Genomic DNA, 17,105 nt, shown 5'->3' on the forward strand with positions numbered 1-17,105 from the left:
TAATTGCTCCTCTGCTGGACATGAACATTCCATACCTTCAATCTGTCTCTATTTTTCCCCAGTAGGACAGGGCTTTGAAGAGGTGAAGTTCCAGATATGTTGGCAAGATCATCTGCCCAGGGACATCAAGATGAGATTGCAGTGGCACTTGGGAACTTGCTGGCTGAAAAGCAGCAAAAGTATATAGTAGGACAAAATGTGTAATAAACAGAGACTAAAGAATAGGATTACAGTCTATGAGAATAGGAATTCTAGAATAAAAATGAAAAAATCTAGGAACCCAGGACATTAGTAATCTTTGCTTGAACTTAACAGCTAACATGAAAGTTGACATTTTTTTTTCTTCATCTGCATGTCTTCACTTTCCTGTTAAATTCCTTCCCTCTCTTGCTAGGCGATAATTTCTTTGAAGGCCACTTCTTCTAGCGTTTGCCCTTCTTCCGTAGCCAGTCAACAGTGTCAGGTTGAGCCTGATGTAAAGTTTCGAGACCTCCTTTGAATCTGGAGAGGTGGCAGTCGTTGACTATGTGGGTCATAGTCTGTCTGTAGCCACAGGGGCAGTACGGGTTGTCTCTGGCTCCCCAGCGATGGAACATAGCGGTGCACCGGCCATGGCCTATTCGGTAGCGATTGAGGAGGGCCCAATCATAACGTGCTAGGTCAAAGACGGGTTGACGCTTGCAGAGGTCTGTGATGAGGTGTTTGTTCTTTACCTCAACTGACTGCCAACTCTGTTTCCAAGAGTCTGGAACAGAGAAGTTCAGTGTAGGTGTAGGGGACCAGATTGGGTGACGAGACGTTAAGCTTTGGACAGGGTGGGCGAAGATATCCACGTATATTGGCAGGTCCGGTCGAGCGCAGATGTGGGAAATGAACTTAGATGATGCCGCATCCCGACGAATATCTGGCGGGGCGATGTTGCTAAGAACTGGCAGCCATGGAACCGGGGCGGAACGGATGGTTCCAGAAATTATCCTCATGGAGGAATATAATTTGGAATCGACCAAGTGGACATGGGGGCTACGGAACCATACTGGGGCACAGTATTCTGCAGTGGAATAGCATAATGCCAGAGATGATGATTGTAGTGTGGAAGTGCTCGCGTCCCATGAGGAGCTGGCCAGTCTTGCAATGATGTTATTCCTCCCGCCCACCTTTGCTGCAGTTTTTATGAGATGTTTGTGAAATGACAGAGTGCGATCAAGAGTAACGCCAAGATAGACTGGCTGGGCTTCATGCCGGATTCTCGTATCGTCAAGCTGCACATTAAGCTCACGCGAGGCCGATGCATGGTGTAGATAGAAAACAGATGATACTGTTTTTGCAGTGCTAGGGATTAGTCACCATTTTTTACAGTAATCAGATATCAGAGACATGTCTTTCGTGAGTGTTTCCTCGAGGATGTCAAACTTGGATGCCTGAGTTGCACAGCAGATGTCATCAGCGTAGATGAACTTCCTTGAAGAAGTTTCTGGGAGGTCATTGATGTAAATATTAAATAGCTAGGAGCCAGAACAGAGCCCTGGGGGAGGCCACTTGAGACAAGTCTCCATCTGCTAGACTTGTCACCCAGATGCACCCGGAATCTTCTGTTTTGGAGAAGAAATGATATAGTGTTGGCCACCCATGGAGGCAGGCATCTTGAGATCTTGACTAGGAGACCAAGGTGCCAGACCATGTCATAGGCTGCTGTGAGATCAACAAAGACAGCACCCGTCTTTAAATTCTTCTGGAATCCATTTTCAATGTAAGTTGAGAGGGCCAGGGCTTGTTCGCAGGTAGATCTTCCTGGGCGGAAACCAGCTTGGGCGGGTGATAGGAATTTCTCTGTAAGAGGAGAAATACGTGACAGAAGCAGCCTCTCAAGGAGTTTGTAACACACGGAGAGGAGAGAAATTGATCTATAGCTGGCAGCCAGTGTTGGGTCTTTCTTTGGTTTCAAAACCGCTATTATCTTCGCACGACGCCAAACTTTGGGCATAGACTCAGATTCCAAGATGTGGGACAGGAATGAAGCGAGCCACTTCTTTGCCGTGGGGCCCAGGTTAAGAATGAGTTCTGGGGTGATGTTATTATAGCCAGCAGCTGTTCCCAGTTTAACCCTCTTCAAAGCATCTTCCAGTTCAGACTGTGTAAAGGGAGAGAGTTTTGGAGATGGACAAGATAACCGGAAGTGGGATGACCACTCATGGGAAATTTCTCTTTTCCAGACTGGGTCAATCTTAGCACGTCCAACTTGAGTTAGGTGACTGGCCACTGAGTTTGGAGATACGGGAGGATGGGAGACGGGAGGGGGTTGGCTACCGGCACCCAGACTGTGAAGAAGCTTCCAGGCCTTCCTACTTGAGTGGGTGAAGTTCAGACTTTCCGTGAGTTGTTGCCAGCGGGCTTGGCGTGCTGCATCCAGGGAGGCAATGAGATGGTCAGCCACATCTGGGTCGCCCGACTCATCATACTGCTTTAGTAGTTGCTCGCATTCAGCATCAAGACAAGGCGTATAGTTAGCACGTCTCCCACGAGGAATGGCTTGGGAAGCTGCTTTGAAGGCCACTCATAGGAAATAACTCAATCTATTTATTAACCACTGACACATCCTTCTGTGTTACTATTTTCTAACATATCCAGTCTTGTTCCTATACTAGCTAGATATATTCTAAGTGATCACATAATTTGTTGGCCAGGCAGTGGCACAATTGGTGTGGCATATGCATTACCATGTGTAAGGACCTGGATTTAAGTCCCCAGTCTCCACCTGCAAAGGGAACTTTACAAACAGATGCAGGTCTCTCTATTTCTCTCTCCCTCTCTCTTCCCTTCTTTTACCCTATGTCTCTCTGTTTCTATCACAATCTTTAAAATAAGAAAAAATGACCCCCAGAAATAGTGGATTTATCTTGGAGGCACTGAGCCCCAGCAATAACTCAGGTGGCAAAAAGAAAAAAAAAAAATCAGACCATCTGATTGATGTTCACCCAAAACACTGTGCATATAAGTCTACCTTACATAAAATATGGATATTTACAAAATGTGGGAGTGTGGACGTACTAATAAAGCAGGATAATGATGACATCTAGGAGTCTTTTAATCTGAAGTATTATGGGAATAAAAGAAATTTTAACAGCAAAGAATCCTTCATGAGTGGGGAAGTGGTTCATTGAGTTGATTCTACTCAGTGAATAGAGTATATGCCTTTCCTGTTTGGATCCCTGAATTTGAACCCCAGCATCATATATAACGAAGCAGTTCTCTGGTTGATGTTTCTCTTTGCCTTTTCCTCTCTCTCTAAATCAATAAATATTTTTAAAAGTGGGTCAGGAAAATTGTTTTAACATTATAGCATACGACTTGTGTGCCTAAGGCCCTAGAGGCCCCAGGTGCAATCAATCCCTAGCAATATCACATGCCAAAACTGAGTGGTGCCCTGGCATCTCTCTCTAGTTCATGAAAATAACCAAATGAGTTTTTAAAGAATCCTTCTCCATGGAGTAAGTATCCAGAGATGAAAAGGACATTTGTCACTACTTCTCCCTTGAAACATTTACTACATATAATTAAATTTTAATGGCTATCTTAGGATTTAGGTAAGAATGGTATAATTTTAAATCACAAAGCAACTATAAAAACCTGGTTGAGGGGTAGATAGCATAATGGTTATGCAAAGAGACTCTCATGCCTGAGGCTTCTAAGTAAAACAAACCTTATGTCATTTGCAAGGTTAGTCCTAGAAAGTCAACTTTAGTATGGTTAGACTTAGCTGAGTAGTTCTTGCAAAGGCAAGGAGATCAAATCAAAGAGCTGTTAAGTTTATTGACACCACCTCCAAGTTAGGCCATGGCTGCTTCCAGACTGTGGAGAAGAAAACATTTATGGGACCACTTAAGAAACACCACATTGCGAAGGAAGAAGGTGCTTAATGGCAGGAACAGATGGGGTCTCAAAAAGATTTATTTCCACTGGGGGGGAAAAAATGAACTGTTTAGTTTAGCCTTCCTAGGAGAGCAAGAGGGAGAGAGAGAGAGAGAGAGAGAGAGAATGAGAGTTTTACCAGACTGGGTTTTAGCCCCTTGGTTATATAGAGCAGGTAAGGAAACAGTTGAATGTTTAGCATCCAGAGCCAGTCAGGTTTACAGTCCTCCTCCAGATCACCAATCATCCCACTTACCCCCATGAGCTCTCCCACATTCTGCTCAACAAACCCTTATAGTGTGTGGCTCCTGAGTCCTCAGAAACAACCATGAAGGGTTTAGTGTGCCAATCCCCTAAGGATGTGCTCCCAGATAGAAATAATCACTAAAAATCTGATGAGCTCCTCACTAAATAGTAACCTGAGAGGTAACCTTTGAGTTACTTTTTTTGTCAGGGAGCGGGTGATGGTATCGCAGCAGGTTAAGCCCAGATGGAGTAAAGCGCAACTACCAGTTTAAGGATCCCGGTTCCAGCCCCCGGATCCCCACCTGCCGTGGGGGGGGGGGGGGGGTTGGCAGGTTTTTTTTTTTTTTTTTAATTTTTTATTTAAGAAAGGATTAGTGAACAAAAGCATAAGGTAGGAGGGGTACAACTCCACACAATTCCCAACACCCAATCCCCATAACCCACCCCCTCCCATGGTAGCTTTCCCATTCTCTATCCCTCTGGGAGCATGGACCCAGGGTCGTTGAGGGTTGCAGAAGGTAGAAGGTCTGGCTTCTGTAATTGCTTCCCCGCTGAACATGGGCGTTGACTGGTCGGTCCATACCCCCAGTCTGGCAGGTTGTTTTACATGCAGTGAAACAGGTCTGCAGGTGCCTGTCTTTCTCTCCCCCTCCCTATACTCCCCTCCTCTCTCAATTTCTCTCTGTCCTATCCAACAATGATGACAGCAATAATAATAACAACAACAATAAACAAACAGGGCAACTAAAGGGAAAAAAAATAGCCTTCAGGAGCAGTAGATTAGTAGCACAGGCACCAAGCCCCAGTGATAACCCGGGAGGCAAAACAAAACAAACAAACAAACAAAAGTATTTGTCAGACAGTGTCAACTCTTTTATAGTACTATTTGTAGCATTAAGACCCCAGGAGCCTGAGAGGTGATTGATCAAAGATTATTTATCATCATGTCAAAGAAATTCAGAGGAACTCTCAATCATATTCCTCCAAGAAATCTCCAATGTCTTTCAATTTATTTCCCTAGAGCTCAATTTGAAAGGTTGGTTATTGTTCAATTCATGAATGATTTAATAAAATCATATGAGAATGCACATTGTAGGGTGGGTTCTGCTGTAGGAAACCCTAAGAGGGAGGAAAGGTTCTGAGTGTTATTCTGAGTGTTATGAGTGTGATTAAGGGTTTTAAAAGCAATGAAGATCATCTGGAAGACATACTGAGCAGTTCTCAAAAATGATTTATGATTTTTTAAAATGAATTCTCTACCCCCATGGAATCAGGAGCCAGTTTTCAGTGGGTATTTGCCTGATGGTATAACAATACTCAGCTCCACAATTCACCCATGCTACCAAGAACCCTCCTTATATTTGTCCACTGTCAACCATTGATCACAGTTAACATCCACCTCCAATGCACACACACACATACATACACACACACACACACACACACACACATACATATATTATATACTATAGTGCTTTCAGTTTGAGCTGGTGACTTTGGACCCAGAACATTCTTAAAAAATAGAGATATCTCACCACTCTAAGGAAGTGAACTCCCTGACCATATCTTTGAAAATGTTCAACTTAATAACTCAGTTTTCAACTCACTCAGTTTCCTTTCCCCCATTACCTTGCTTACAGGAGTCAACTGGATTCTCCTGTTGATACACAGTATAAAACATAGTAAATGGGTTTTTCAGGATTAATGAGTTTAATTTTAACCTTACAAATCTTCCTGCAAGATTGTTACTGTAAGATAATGGCTAAGAATTAGCTTTTCTCAGAATTAGCTTTTAAAAACAAGATAAAATAATATTTACATTCCATGTTTTCATTCTCAAACATATTCTTGTTTGATTCTATGCCATTTTAATTTGCTTCATCATTTCACAATTAAAAAAAACAGTTGTACGATTGTAAACATATGTATCTAAGGTAAACATGGCTCACTCTCATGCTTCATCCTCTGTTACAGCAGGAAATGCATTTCTGACACTTTTAAGTCAGCAATCACACGTATAATCAACTTGGTTAAAACTTCCTTCCTGGTAGCTGCAACACTTCCTCTGCATCTGGATATGAAGGGAGACTCAGAAAAGCAGAAGAGTTTAGGCACACACTGAATAGATTTGAATTTGTTTTGTTTTCAAAAATTAAACAAATGATCCTTCAGCATCATCACCTCCGCTGTTTTATCAGGTATTGCTTCCTTCTATTTTTTGCCATTTGTCGGGCCTGATTCAGGACAGTGACAGTTCCTTCTTTGCTATGATATTTTTATCTTTAACTGTTGTTGGTTCTTAAAATGATACTGTCACCAAATGTTTCTATTTCATTGTCTGGTTCGACTTAGATGTGTGTGGATATACACACAGTTCCGGCAATAGCTTTGCAGGTGCACAGGTCCTTTTCTTGTTTTGTTTTTGTTTGGGAGGAAGAGGGAGTGCAAGCCAATCTTTATGTTTTTACAAGTGTATACTTAGTGAAGACTGTACTTATAGAACTTCTAATACCTTCTTGTAAAAGGAGAGAACTTCATAATCTCAGCTATGAAGGAAAACAGTGAGTATTTAGTCAACCTGTTTTCTGTATCTTGTATCTTATAACATTATAGCAAATTTGTATATTGCCTAAATTTTGACCTATTTTACTTTAAACTAGTGTCAATGTTAACATAGCTTACACTTCTCTTCTTTGCTGGTCATTCTGTAATGTAAAGGGACAAATATTGAATGTTTTAGGTGAGAGCTCTTTGGTATAGTTGGTTTTATGTATTTATTAAACTTCATAATATTTCAAAAAAGGAGATACTCACTTTATAAGTAAGTTTAAGGGAAGTTTTGAGCAAAAGTTTAGATCTAATGAGACTTGGCTTTTAACAAACCCATTACTCTTTAATTACTTAAATTAAATTACATAGTTGTGAGTTTCACTAGCATTAGTCATTTAAGACAGTAAATGATATTTTCTGAAACATTAATGTTTTAATAGTTGATTCTTATCTAGAACATACCTTCCAATATAATGATACTAAATATTAGAATCAAAATCTTCATTTGTATTTTACTATTTTAACATTTTCAGTCATTATTTTAAGAGTTTCTAATAATAGCTTATCATATTTAGATTTAAATGCTTTGTGTAGGGAACATATTTGTTAAATATGTGTGGAGTATATTAGTTGATAAGAATGAATTCTCATTATAGAAATGAAAATATTAAAGAAAAAAAGAGCTTAGGTAATTAATTGGGATCTAAACAGCAGATCAGTAGAATTCAGAAATCCTGCCTTTGATCCCATGGCTTCTCTACTGTCTGAAGTAGGCAAAGGTAGAATGATTTGGTACAAAGTTAAAATTGTTTGAATGGTGACTACAGAATTGGGTGACTTCCTGATACACTGCCCTAAAGTAGTAGTGACAGCAAAATGTTTACCCACTTCAAAGTGTTAAGTATCTGCAAATGTTCTTATCTGCAACTTCAATAATCTGACATTTTTGAATTTTATGAATGAAGTGACTCCTTTTATTAATTTGAAAGATTTTTTTTAAAAAAATGAAAGATAGAAACAGAAAGAAAGGAAGAAAGGAGGGAAGGAAGGAAGAAAGAAAGAAAGAAAGAAAGAAACAAAGGAAGGTAGGAAGGAAGGAAGGAAGGAAGGAAGGAAGGAAGGAAGAGGGAGAGAGAGAAAAAGCAAGAAAAAACTGGGTTTGGTGTATTGCATCAAAGTAACCTACTCCAAGGTGTGGGGGGTGGGGGTGGGAGGGGGTGGGTTCAGGTCCTGGACCATGATGGCAGAGGAGGACCTAGAGGGAGTTGAACTGTTATGTGGAAAACTGAGAAATGTTACACATGCACAAACTACTGTATTTTACTCTTGACTGTAAATAACCAAGCCCCCTCCTATAAAGAAAAGAGAAAGAGAGAAAGAAAGAAAGAAAAAAGCAAGAAGAGGAAGTTGACCAAGGAGTAGTTCCGGGGTCTAAACAGTCCAAAAACAGAGAACCTAAAGTGAAGCAGGGTACAGTATCCAGATCCCAAGAGAACTGTGAGACCAAACAAGGAACTAAATAAGACTTGTTATTAAAAGAGGGCTGTTTCATAATCTCATGTTGTATCTTGTAAACAAAAGGGCTTGATCTTTTAACTGAGTTATTTTACTCATCTTTGTTTCTGTATGCTTAGGAATAACAAATTACTTCAAGACATTATCATATGTCAGACATGGTCCTGAATGAATGCTTTAGGTTTCTCTCTTTTAAAAATAATAATAATAAAACTTAAATGTAGAGAAAACCATTAATAAAATTCCACACATCCGTTGCACACATTAAATGACTATATCGCCTTCCTTGATTCTCATACTACCCCCATCTAACAAAGGGGAAACAGGCCCAGAGATTACTGCAATTAGGTCAAGTCATCCAGACATGAAGTAGTGGGGCCAGGATTTGCATAACTTGTTTCCAAAGCCCTTCTGTTCTGGCTGGCACATCTTTCTTCTGCACTTCTCTTTCTACCATCTCACAGGGAAAAATAAGGGAGAAAGCCCTCCTTGTGACAAGACCTTCTGCTTTTCAACTCCCAGGTCACACAGGGCATGGAGCTGGAGAAATATGACCAGCCCGTGGTTCTGAGAGAGGACAACTGCCGCCGGCGCCGGAGGATGAAGCCACGCAGTTCGACGGCGGGCCTGTCCTCCATGGAGCTCATCCCCATCGAGTTTGTGCTGCCCACTAGCCAGCGCAACAGCAAGACCCCGGAGACGGCACTGCTGTATGTGGCCGGCCATGGCAACGTGGAGCAGATGAAGGCTCAGGTGTGGCTGCGTGCACTGGAGACCAGCGTGGCGGCCGACTTCTACCATCGCTTCGGCCCGGACCACTTCCTCCTGCTCTACCAGAAGAAGGGACAGTGGTACGAGATATATGACAAGTACCAGGTGGTGCAGACGCTGGACTGCCTGAGCTACTGGAAGCTGCTGCACCGGAGTCAGGGCCAGATCCATGTGGTGCAGCGACATGCACCCTCTGAGGAGACCTTGGCCTTCCAGAGGCAGCTCACAGCCCTGATAGGCTACGATGTCACTGATGTCAGCAACGTGCATGACGACGAGCTCGAGTTCACGCGCCGCCGCCTGGTCACCCCACGCATGGCCGAGGTGGCCGGCCGCGACCCCAAACTCTATGCCATGCACCCCTGGGTGACATCCAAGCCCCTCCCCGCTTACCTATCCAAGAAGATCTCCAACAATTGCATCTTCATCATCATTCACCGCAGCACCACCAGCCAGACCATCAAGGTGGGACCTGATGACACCCCAACCACCATCCTCCAGAGCTTCTTCACCAAGATGGCCAAGAAGAAGTCACTGATGGATATCCCTGAAAGTCTAAATGAGCTAGACTTTGTGCTGCGTGTCTGTGGCCGGGATGAGTACCTGGTGGGCGAAACACCCATCAAGAACTTCCAGTGGGTCAGGCATTGTCTCAAGAATGGGGAAGAAATTCACTTGGTGCTTGACACTCCTCCCGATCCGGCCCTGGACGAGGTGAGGAAAGAAGAGTGGCCACTGGTTGATGATTGCACGGGTGTCACTGGCTACCACGAGCAGCTGACCATCCATGGAAAGGACCATGACAGCGTATTTACTGTGTCATTGTGGGACTGTGATCGCAAGTTCAGGGTCAAAATCAGAGGCATTGATATCCCTGTCCTGCCCCGGAATGCTGATCTCACGGTTTTTGTGGAGGCAAATATTCAACACGGACAGCAGGTTCTTTGCCAAAAAAGAACCAGCTCCAAACCCTTCACGGAGGAGGTGCTCTGGAATGTATGGCTTGAGTTTAATATCAAAATCAAGGACTTACCCAAAGGGGCTCTACTGAACCTCCAGATCTACTGTGGCAAGGCTCCCCCACTGTCTGGCAAGGCAGAGACTCCCAACTCTGAGTCCAAAGGCAAAGCCCAGCTGCTCTATTATGTGAACCTGCTGCTGATCGACCACCGGTTCCTGCTGCGCCATGGGGAGTACGTGCTCCACATGTGGCAGATCTCTGGGAAGGCAGAAGACCAGGGTAGCTTCAATGCTGACAAGCTGACATCTGCAACCAACCCAGACAAAGATAACTCAATGTCCATCTCTATTCTTCTGGACAATTACTGTCACCCGATAGCCTTGCCTAAGCATCGGCCCACCACAGACCCTGAGGGGGACCGTGTTCGAGCAGAAATGCCCAACCAGCTTCGGAAGCAACTGGAGGCCATCATAGCCACAGATCCACTCAACCCTCTCACAGCAGAGGACAAAGAATTGCTTTGGCATTTCAGATATGAAAGTCTGAAACATCCCAAAGCCTATCCTAAGCTATTTAGTTCAGTGAAATGGGGACAGCAAGAAATCGTGGCCAAAACATACCAATTGTTAGCCAGAAGGGAGGTCTGGGATCAAAGTGCTTTGGATGTTGGGTTAACAATGCAACTCCTGGACTGCAACTTTTCAGATGAAAATGTAAGAGCCATTGCAGTTCAGAAGCTGGAAAGTTTAGAGGATGATGATGTTCTGCATTACCTGCTACAACTGGTCCAGGTAGGAAATGTAGGTATTACTAACAGAGCATTCTGTCCAAGTGTGCACATTCAATCATCATCAAATGTCCTTTTTTCCAGGGTATCATTAGCAAAGATCTGATGATATCATCTCAAAAAGTAGTCAACTGTTCTTTTTTTCTTTTTGTTTATTTGGTTTTACTTTTTCTGTCTTTGAAGCATTACAAGCATTTTTAGGACATTTCTGTTGTATGTTTATTTTCTTTTAAAAATATTTATTTATTTTTGAATCAAGACAGAAGGAAATTGAAAGGGATGGGAAGATAGAGAGAAATAAAGACACCTGCAGCACTGCTCTATCACTTGTGAAACTTCCTCCCTGCAAGTGGGGAACAGGAGCTTAAACTTTAATCTCATGCTCTGTAATGTGTGCGTGTGTGTGTTTAGTCAAGTTTAGCCCTGATGTTTCAATTTATAAGGCCCTGTGTGGAAGTACTTAATACTTTGTCCTTTGGGGGGAGGGTCTTGAGTTTTAAATTTATTTATATCAAAGTGATCAGAGCACTGTTCAGCACTGGCATATAACAGTGATGGACACTGAACCTGGGCCTTCTGGTATGCAGGTCCTATTCTTTACTCCTGTCTTCATTTATTATATTAATGTTATACCCAGAGTAGTGAATATTTCTTTGGGTCATAGTGTTCTTTTAACTTTTAAAGTGTTCTCATTTAACAATCACAACAACACTAATATAGACAAAATTAACATTTTCATTTAATACATATGAACACAGAGAGGCTAAGTAATGGGTTCAAATTTTTTTTTATTTTTTTATCTGTTTGTTTTGTTGGTTGGTTCCTATTTTTGTTTTATTTATTTATTTATTTATTTATGCCACAAGTCTTCTTGCTGGAGCTTGCTGTCTGAACAATGAATCTACCACTTGTGGTCTGGGAGGTGGCATAGTGATAAAGCTTTAGAATCTTAAGTATGAGGTCCCGAGTTCGATCCCCAGCAGCAGGTGTGCCACAGTGATGTCTAGTTCTTTCTCTCTCCTATCTTTCTCATAAATAAATAAATTTAAAAAAAAAATGAATCCACCACTTTTGGGAGTCACCATCCACTTTTTTCCATTTTTTTTTCTAGTAAAGAGAAAAAATGAGAAAGAAGTGGGAGAGAAGTGGGGAAAGAGATACCTACCATACTGATTCACTGCTCATGAAGCTTATTCACTACAGGAAGGGACTGAGGCTTTGAACCTGGGTCCCTGTGCATGGTAACCCCCATGTGCTTACATTCTTTGATAAGGAACTCACACTTTTAACCTAGGAGGTCTAATTCCAGCTCTGCTCTTCTTACTGTCTCCTAATATTCTGTTGTAACCCAGTGTCAGGATAGCATATTCTAGAAAGTAAAGTTCTTACTCTCTGATCATTTTTACCACAAGTAAAAAAATAATATCTCATTTGGGTGGGACCTTGAAAACATATCTTTTTGGGTAAATTGAGTACTGTGTTTCCTTTCCTGCTCTCATTTTTTTTTTCTCTAGAGCTAAGACAGGCTAAGTAATCTGCCTAAAGTCTGCTCAGGAATTAAAAAAAAAAAATTCCTGTTCACTATAGCCACTCTCAAATTATACTTTGCTGGCTTGCCAAGAAGAGGAAGTAAGGATTTGGAATAGAAATTCTATTTTAGGGGGCTGAGTGGTGGTGCACCAGATTAAGTACACTCAGTACAAAGCACAAGAACCTGCACACGGATCCCAGTTCGAGCCCTTGGCTCCCCACCTACAGGGGAGTCACTTCACAAGCAATGAAGCAGGTCTTCAAATGTCTTTTTGTCTCTCTCCCTCTCTATCTGCCTTTCTCTCCCCCCTCAATTTCTCTCTGTCCTATGAAATAAAAATTAAAAAAGGCTTCCAGGAGCGGTCAATTTGTAGTGCCAGCACCAAACCCATCGAAAACTCTGGAGGCAAAAAAAAGAGAAGCTATTTTAGAGTGCAGACATGTTCATTCATCAGTTCCACAACATGCAACACGTACTGGCTAATTTCCCTGTTCTATAAGCTGGATATAGAGCAACAGTCAAAACAAAGCCAGCTTCTTCCCTTCTGTAACTTGTGGTACAATGGAGAAGACTGGCCTTAAATGAGAACACACACAAACATATAAGTAACAAATTGTGACAAATGCTTGGGGTCTAGAAGGACTACAAAGTTACATGAGAAAATTATCTGGCATCGTAAGGACACTTCATTTAGATTGAGGAAGCTGGGGGTATTTCTGAGTAGAGAGTATCTGAAATCTTTAGGATTATCCCCACTGTGTTAAGACACTAAACTGTCTATCTCTATTAATCATTATCAACACTAATAAGAAGGCCCTGGAGTTTTCTGATGAGCATTTTGGGTATTCTCAACTTTAATTCTGAATCTTCAACTTCCCATTAGACAGATACTTAAAATATTATCTTTGACCTCTGCCTTTACCTAGTAAATATATTTATTTTCCCTGCCCACAAGTTAAAATACTTATATCACATAAATGAAGATGTTAGCATAAAAAAATGTATCCTTTGTTTCTTAGCTATCTGATGTAATAAAGGTACACAAAACAAATTTGATTGAGGATCTGCTCCAAGTCCTAAGGCTATCGTGGACTGATTATTTTTCATACTTATCATATTAAGAAGTGAACTTTGAAGAGTTGAAAAGTAAATAGTGTTTTAGAAATGCTTTAAAAGAAAGTTTTAAATCAAATAGGTCAATAGGTAATACATAGTGAACTTGTGGTTATAAATTTGAAGAAGGGTAGTCATTTGTAAAATTATTTGTGACATTTTCAGACATGTTGAAATGACTCATTCCTATGTATGTGTGGGGAGGAGGGGCAGTCTCCTAGTTCAGTCCTGCATAGTCTTTACAGAAGTGAAACACAAAGAATGTCAAGAAGACTCACATTTGGGTTAGAAACTTTTTTAAAAAGTGTTTTTTTTGAAGTGAATACTGAGAGCCCAATAACCACCTTCTCAGAATGAAGACTTCAAGCTGCAGCTACAAGGGCGCTTATATTATCAGTTTGTTACTAATCATTTCCAAACTTGAAAGAACTGGAAGTCCTACTGAAAAATACTCCAGCCTCCAAATCATTAAGTAGAATAGAAATTTCTTCTGTTCCTTGGGTGGGGAGGAGGGCAGATCATATCTATTCATAAAGGAAACATCATATATGTAATTGTAAGCCTTTCTTTATACTTCTACATGATATCAACCTTATTACCTTCTATTTGCATCTATAGTAATTTGTGCATCTATAATTTTAAGTGATGAACTGTTACAGATATAAAAATATGGCTACTGATAGAAGAAATACTCTACACACCAACTAAAGTGTAATTTCTTTTTACATTTCATTGGTTCTTTCTCTTCAATTTATAGTTGTCATTGATTAAAAAAAGCACACTTATCCTGATTAAAAAACAGTGTGGGGGGTTGGGCGGTGGCGCAGTGGGTTTAAGCACACGTGGTGCAAAGTGCAAGGACTGGCGTAAGGATCCCGGTTCTAGCCCCCGGCTCCCCACCTGCTGGGGAGTCACTTCACAGGCGGTGAAGCAGGTCTGCAGGTGTCTATCTTTTCTCCCCCTCTCTGTCTTCCCCTCCTCTCTCCATTTCTCTCTGTCCTATCCAACAACTAACAACATCAACAATGGCAATAATAATAACCACAAGGAGGCTACAACAACAAGGGCAACAAAAAAAAGGGGGGGGGAATGGCCTCCAGGAGCGGTGGATTCATGGTGCAGGCACCGAGCCCAGCAATAACCCTGGAGGGAAAAAGAAAAAAAAAAGAAAAACACAGTGTGCAGGCCTATAAATGCCAATGTGTTCTTTTTCTAGGCTGTGAAATTTGAACCATACCATGACAGTGCCCTTGCCAGATTTTTGCTGAAGCGTGGTTTAAGAGTAAGTATTTCATTTTGATAATAGTGTGACATGCTAAAAGCTAGAGAGACTTGGTTAATAAGCCTACTATAACATTAGCTGTAATGATTTCAAACCATCTTGTTCTCATCCTCAGAACAAGAGAATTGGTCACTTCTTGTTTTGGTTCTTGAGAAGTGAGATAGCCCAATCCAGGCACTATCAGCAGAGGTTCTCAGTGATCCTGGAAGCCTATTTGAGGGGCTGTGGCACAGCCATGCTGCAAGATTTTACTCAACAAGTTCAAGTAATCGAGATGTTGCAAAAGGTCACCATTGATATTAAGTCTCTCTCTGCTGAAAAATATGACGTCAGTTCCCAAGGTACTGCAACTGTATTTTCTTGGTACTTTTTCTGAATGCCTTTATCTTTGAATGTTATCTTCCTTGTGATTCTTCTTTCATAGGAAAGGAAAATTATACCTTTCTGGAAGCAATGAAGATATTTTTAATCTTCTGGAGACTTCTAAAACTCCTGCATGGAGTATGCAAATTCAGAACTCTCCCTTTACAAGTTAATATATTTTGAAATGATATATTTTCTTGATAATGAATTTATAATAAGTGATATTAAACTTTTTGAAAAACAATTGAGAACATTATGCGGATGTAGTATGGCCAGCACTATGGCTTATAGTGGATGCTAACATACTCAGCCAGTATTTTTTTATTTGTTTGCTTATTACCAGGGTTATCACATGGAGCTTGGTGCCTACATGACTCCACTGTTTCTGGTGGCCACTTTTTTCTTTGATAGAGTGTGACAGTCAGAGAGCAGAAAAAAACACCTACAACATTGCTCCACCATTTGTGAAGCTTCCCCCTGCAGGTGAGGATAGGAGGACTAAACCTGGGCCCTCACATGTGATAACATGTGCACACTACCCTGTGTCCCACCACTCAGCACCTTTATCCAGTAATTTTAAAAGTTTTGAATTTTTTACTTTTTCTTTTCTCTTTTCTAATATGTTAGTAATGCTTTCTCCTAAAAATATTTATGATAACAATAGTCTATTTTTACTTTTATTTTTTTATATTATTCTAAACAAAATTATTTATTTCACAAGAGAGAGGAGAAAGGGGCCACAGTACTACTCCAATATATGTGGTACTGGAGATCGAACTTTAGCCTCATGCACATAACCTACCTCCCCAGCTACAGTTTTTTTCCTTCTTTTTTCTTTCTTTTCTTTTTCTTTTTTCTCTTCTTTCTTTCTTTCTTTTCTTTTTTTTTTTGGTAAATAATAAAGATAAACATTTATGCTGGTCTCCAGTATGTTTGTCATCCCGGAAGTGATTTCTAATTTGTATTTTTGCCTCTAGAATTTTGAGATTGTCATATCATCACCACACAATCTAACTTCCTCATTTGAAGAAATTTTACAGAACTCTAGCTGGATGTCATTTAATACGGCCTTCAAATGCCTACACTCCAAACCAGATAACAGTTTACAGATTCATATGTTGGAAGGAAACTATAGCAGCAATTCTTAGCATTACCTTCAAAACCTGTTCCTTTGCCTGAGTGTCTTGGTAGCCCATATATACAGCCACATGTTTCTTGCCATTGCTATAATACATACACCTAGTATATTGCTCACAATAAGCCTGATTCACTTTACCATCTTGAAAAGATGGTTCTTAAGAAGCAGAAACAGGCCTCCCTTTCCTCATGATCCACAATAGTCCAAATGTATAGAAACTGTTATGAATAGATATGATCTAAGGAAATGCTACAGATAATGTTAGTGATTTATTGAACTCACATATCTCATCTATGTTTTTGAAAAACAGTTATTTCTCAACTGAAGCAAAAGCTTGAAAACTTACAAACTTCAAATATTCCACAAAGTTTTAGAGTTCCGTATGATCCTGGACTGAAAGCAGGAGGGCTGGTGGTAGGTATTGCCTTGATGTCACTTTGTAGTCATGAAAATGTGTGTGTTTTGTGGGGCCAAGAAGGTAAAATTTACTGTTTATATAAAGACAAGGATGCAGGGTTGGGTGGTGGCATACCTCGTTGAGCACACATGGTACAGTGTGGAAGGACCCCGGTTAAAGCCTCCGATCCCACCTGCAGGGGAGAAGCTTCACGAGTGGTGAAGCAGTGTTGCAGGTGTCTTTCTATCTCTCTCCCACTCTATCAACCCCATCCCTCTCAATAAGTATTCAAAGCTAAAACAAATCTCAATACCAAAAATATCATTTTAATAATTTCTTTAAGAATCACTTAAATACAATTAAATATGTCAGTTGTTTTAGGAGTACAGGTCAATGAGTTTCAACCACTGCATACAATCATGACAGTCAAGATGGATTTCATATGCATAGAAATGCCATTAAAAAAAATTATTTTGGGAGTCGGGCGGTAGCGCAGCAGGTTAAGTGCACAGACGGGTGGAAGAATCCCTATTGGAGCCCCTGGC

The 17,105-nt window shown here is 40.9% G+C and overlaps 1 protein-coding gene across 3 annotated transcripts in view; it reads left to right on the forward strand.

Annotated features, from left to right (window-relative positions):
* The first annotated feature begins 6,205 nt into the window (after window positions 1-6,205).
* The window catches only part of PIK3CG (phosphatidylinositol-4,5-bisphosphate 3-kinase catalytic subunit gamma), a 36,013-nt gene continuing 25,113 nt past the window's right edge, over window positions 6,206-17,105 (forward strand). Inside the window, exons 1-5 of one of the 3 annotated variants that reach the window (XM_007528318.2) lie at window positions 6,206-6,350; window positions 8,740-10,740; window positions 14,597-14,662; window positions 14,778-15,003; window positions 16,474-16,577. In XM_007528318.2, coding sequence (XP_007528380.1) covers window positions 8,752-10,740; window positions 14,597-14,662; window positions 14,778-15,003; window positions 16,474-16,577 — 2,385 coding nt within the window. In that variant the 5' untranslated portion in view covers window positions 6,206-6,350; window positions 8,740-8,751. Of the gene's footprint in view, window positions 6,351-6,371; window positions 6,714-8,739; window positions 10,750-14,596; window positions 14,663-14,777; window positions 15,004-16,473; window positions 16,578-17,105 lie in introns of those variants that run through there. The other 2 variants (XM_060196394.1, XM_060196395.1) reach the window with 2 other exon arrangements.

The sequence above is a fragment of the Erinaceus europaeus genome, chromosome 8 (genome assembly GCF_950295315.1).
Source record: "Erinaceus europaeus chromosome 8, mEriEur2.1, whole genome shotgun sequence".
NCBI lineage: Eukaryota > Metazoa > Chordata > Mammalia > Eulipotyphla > Erinaceidae > Erinaceus > Erinaceus europaeus.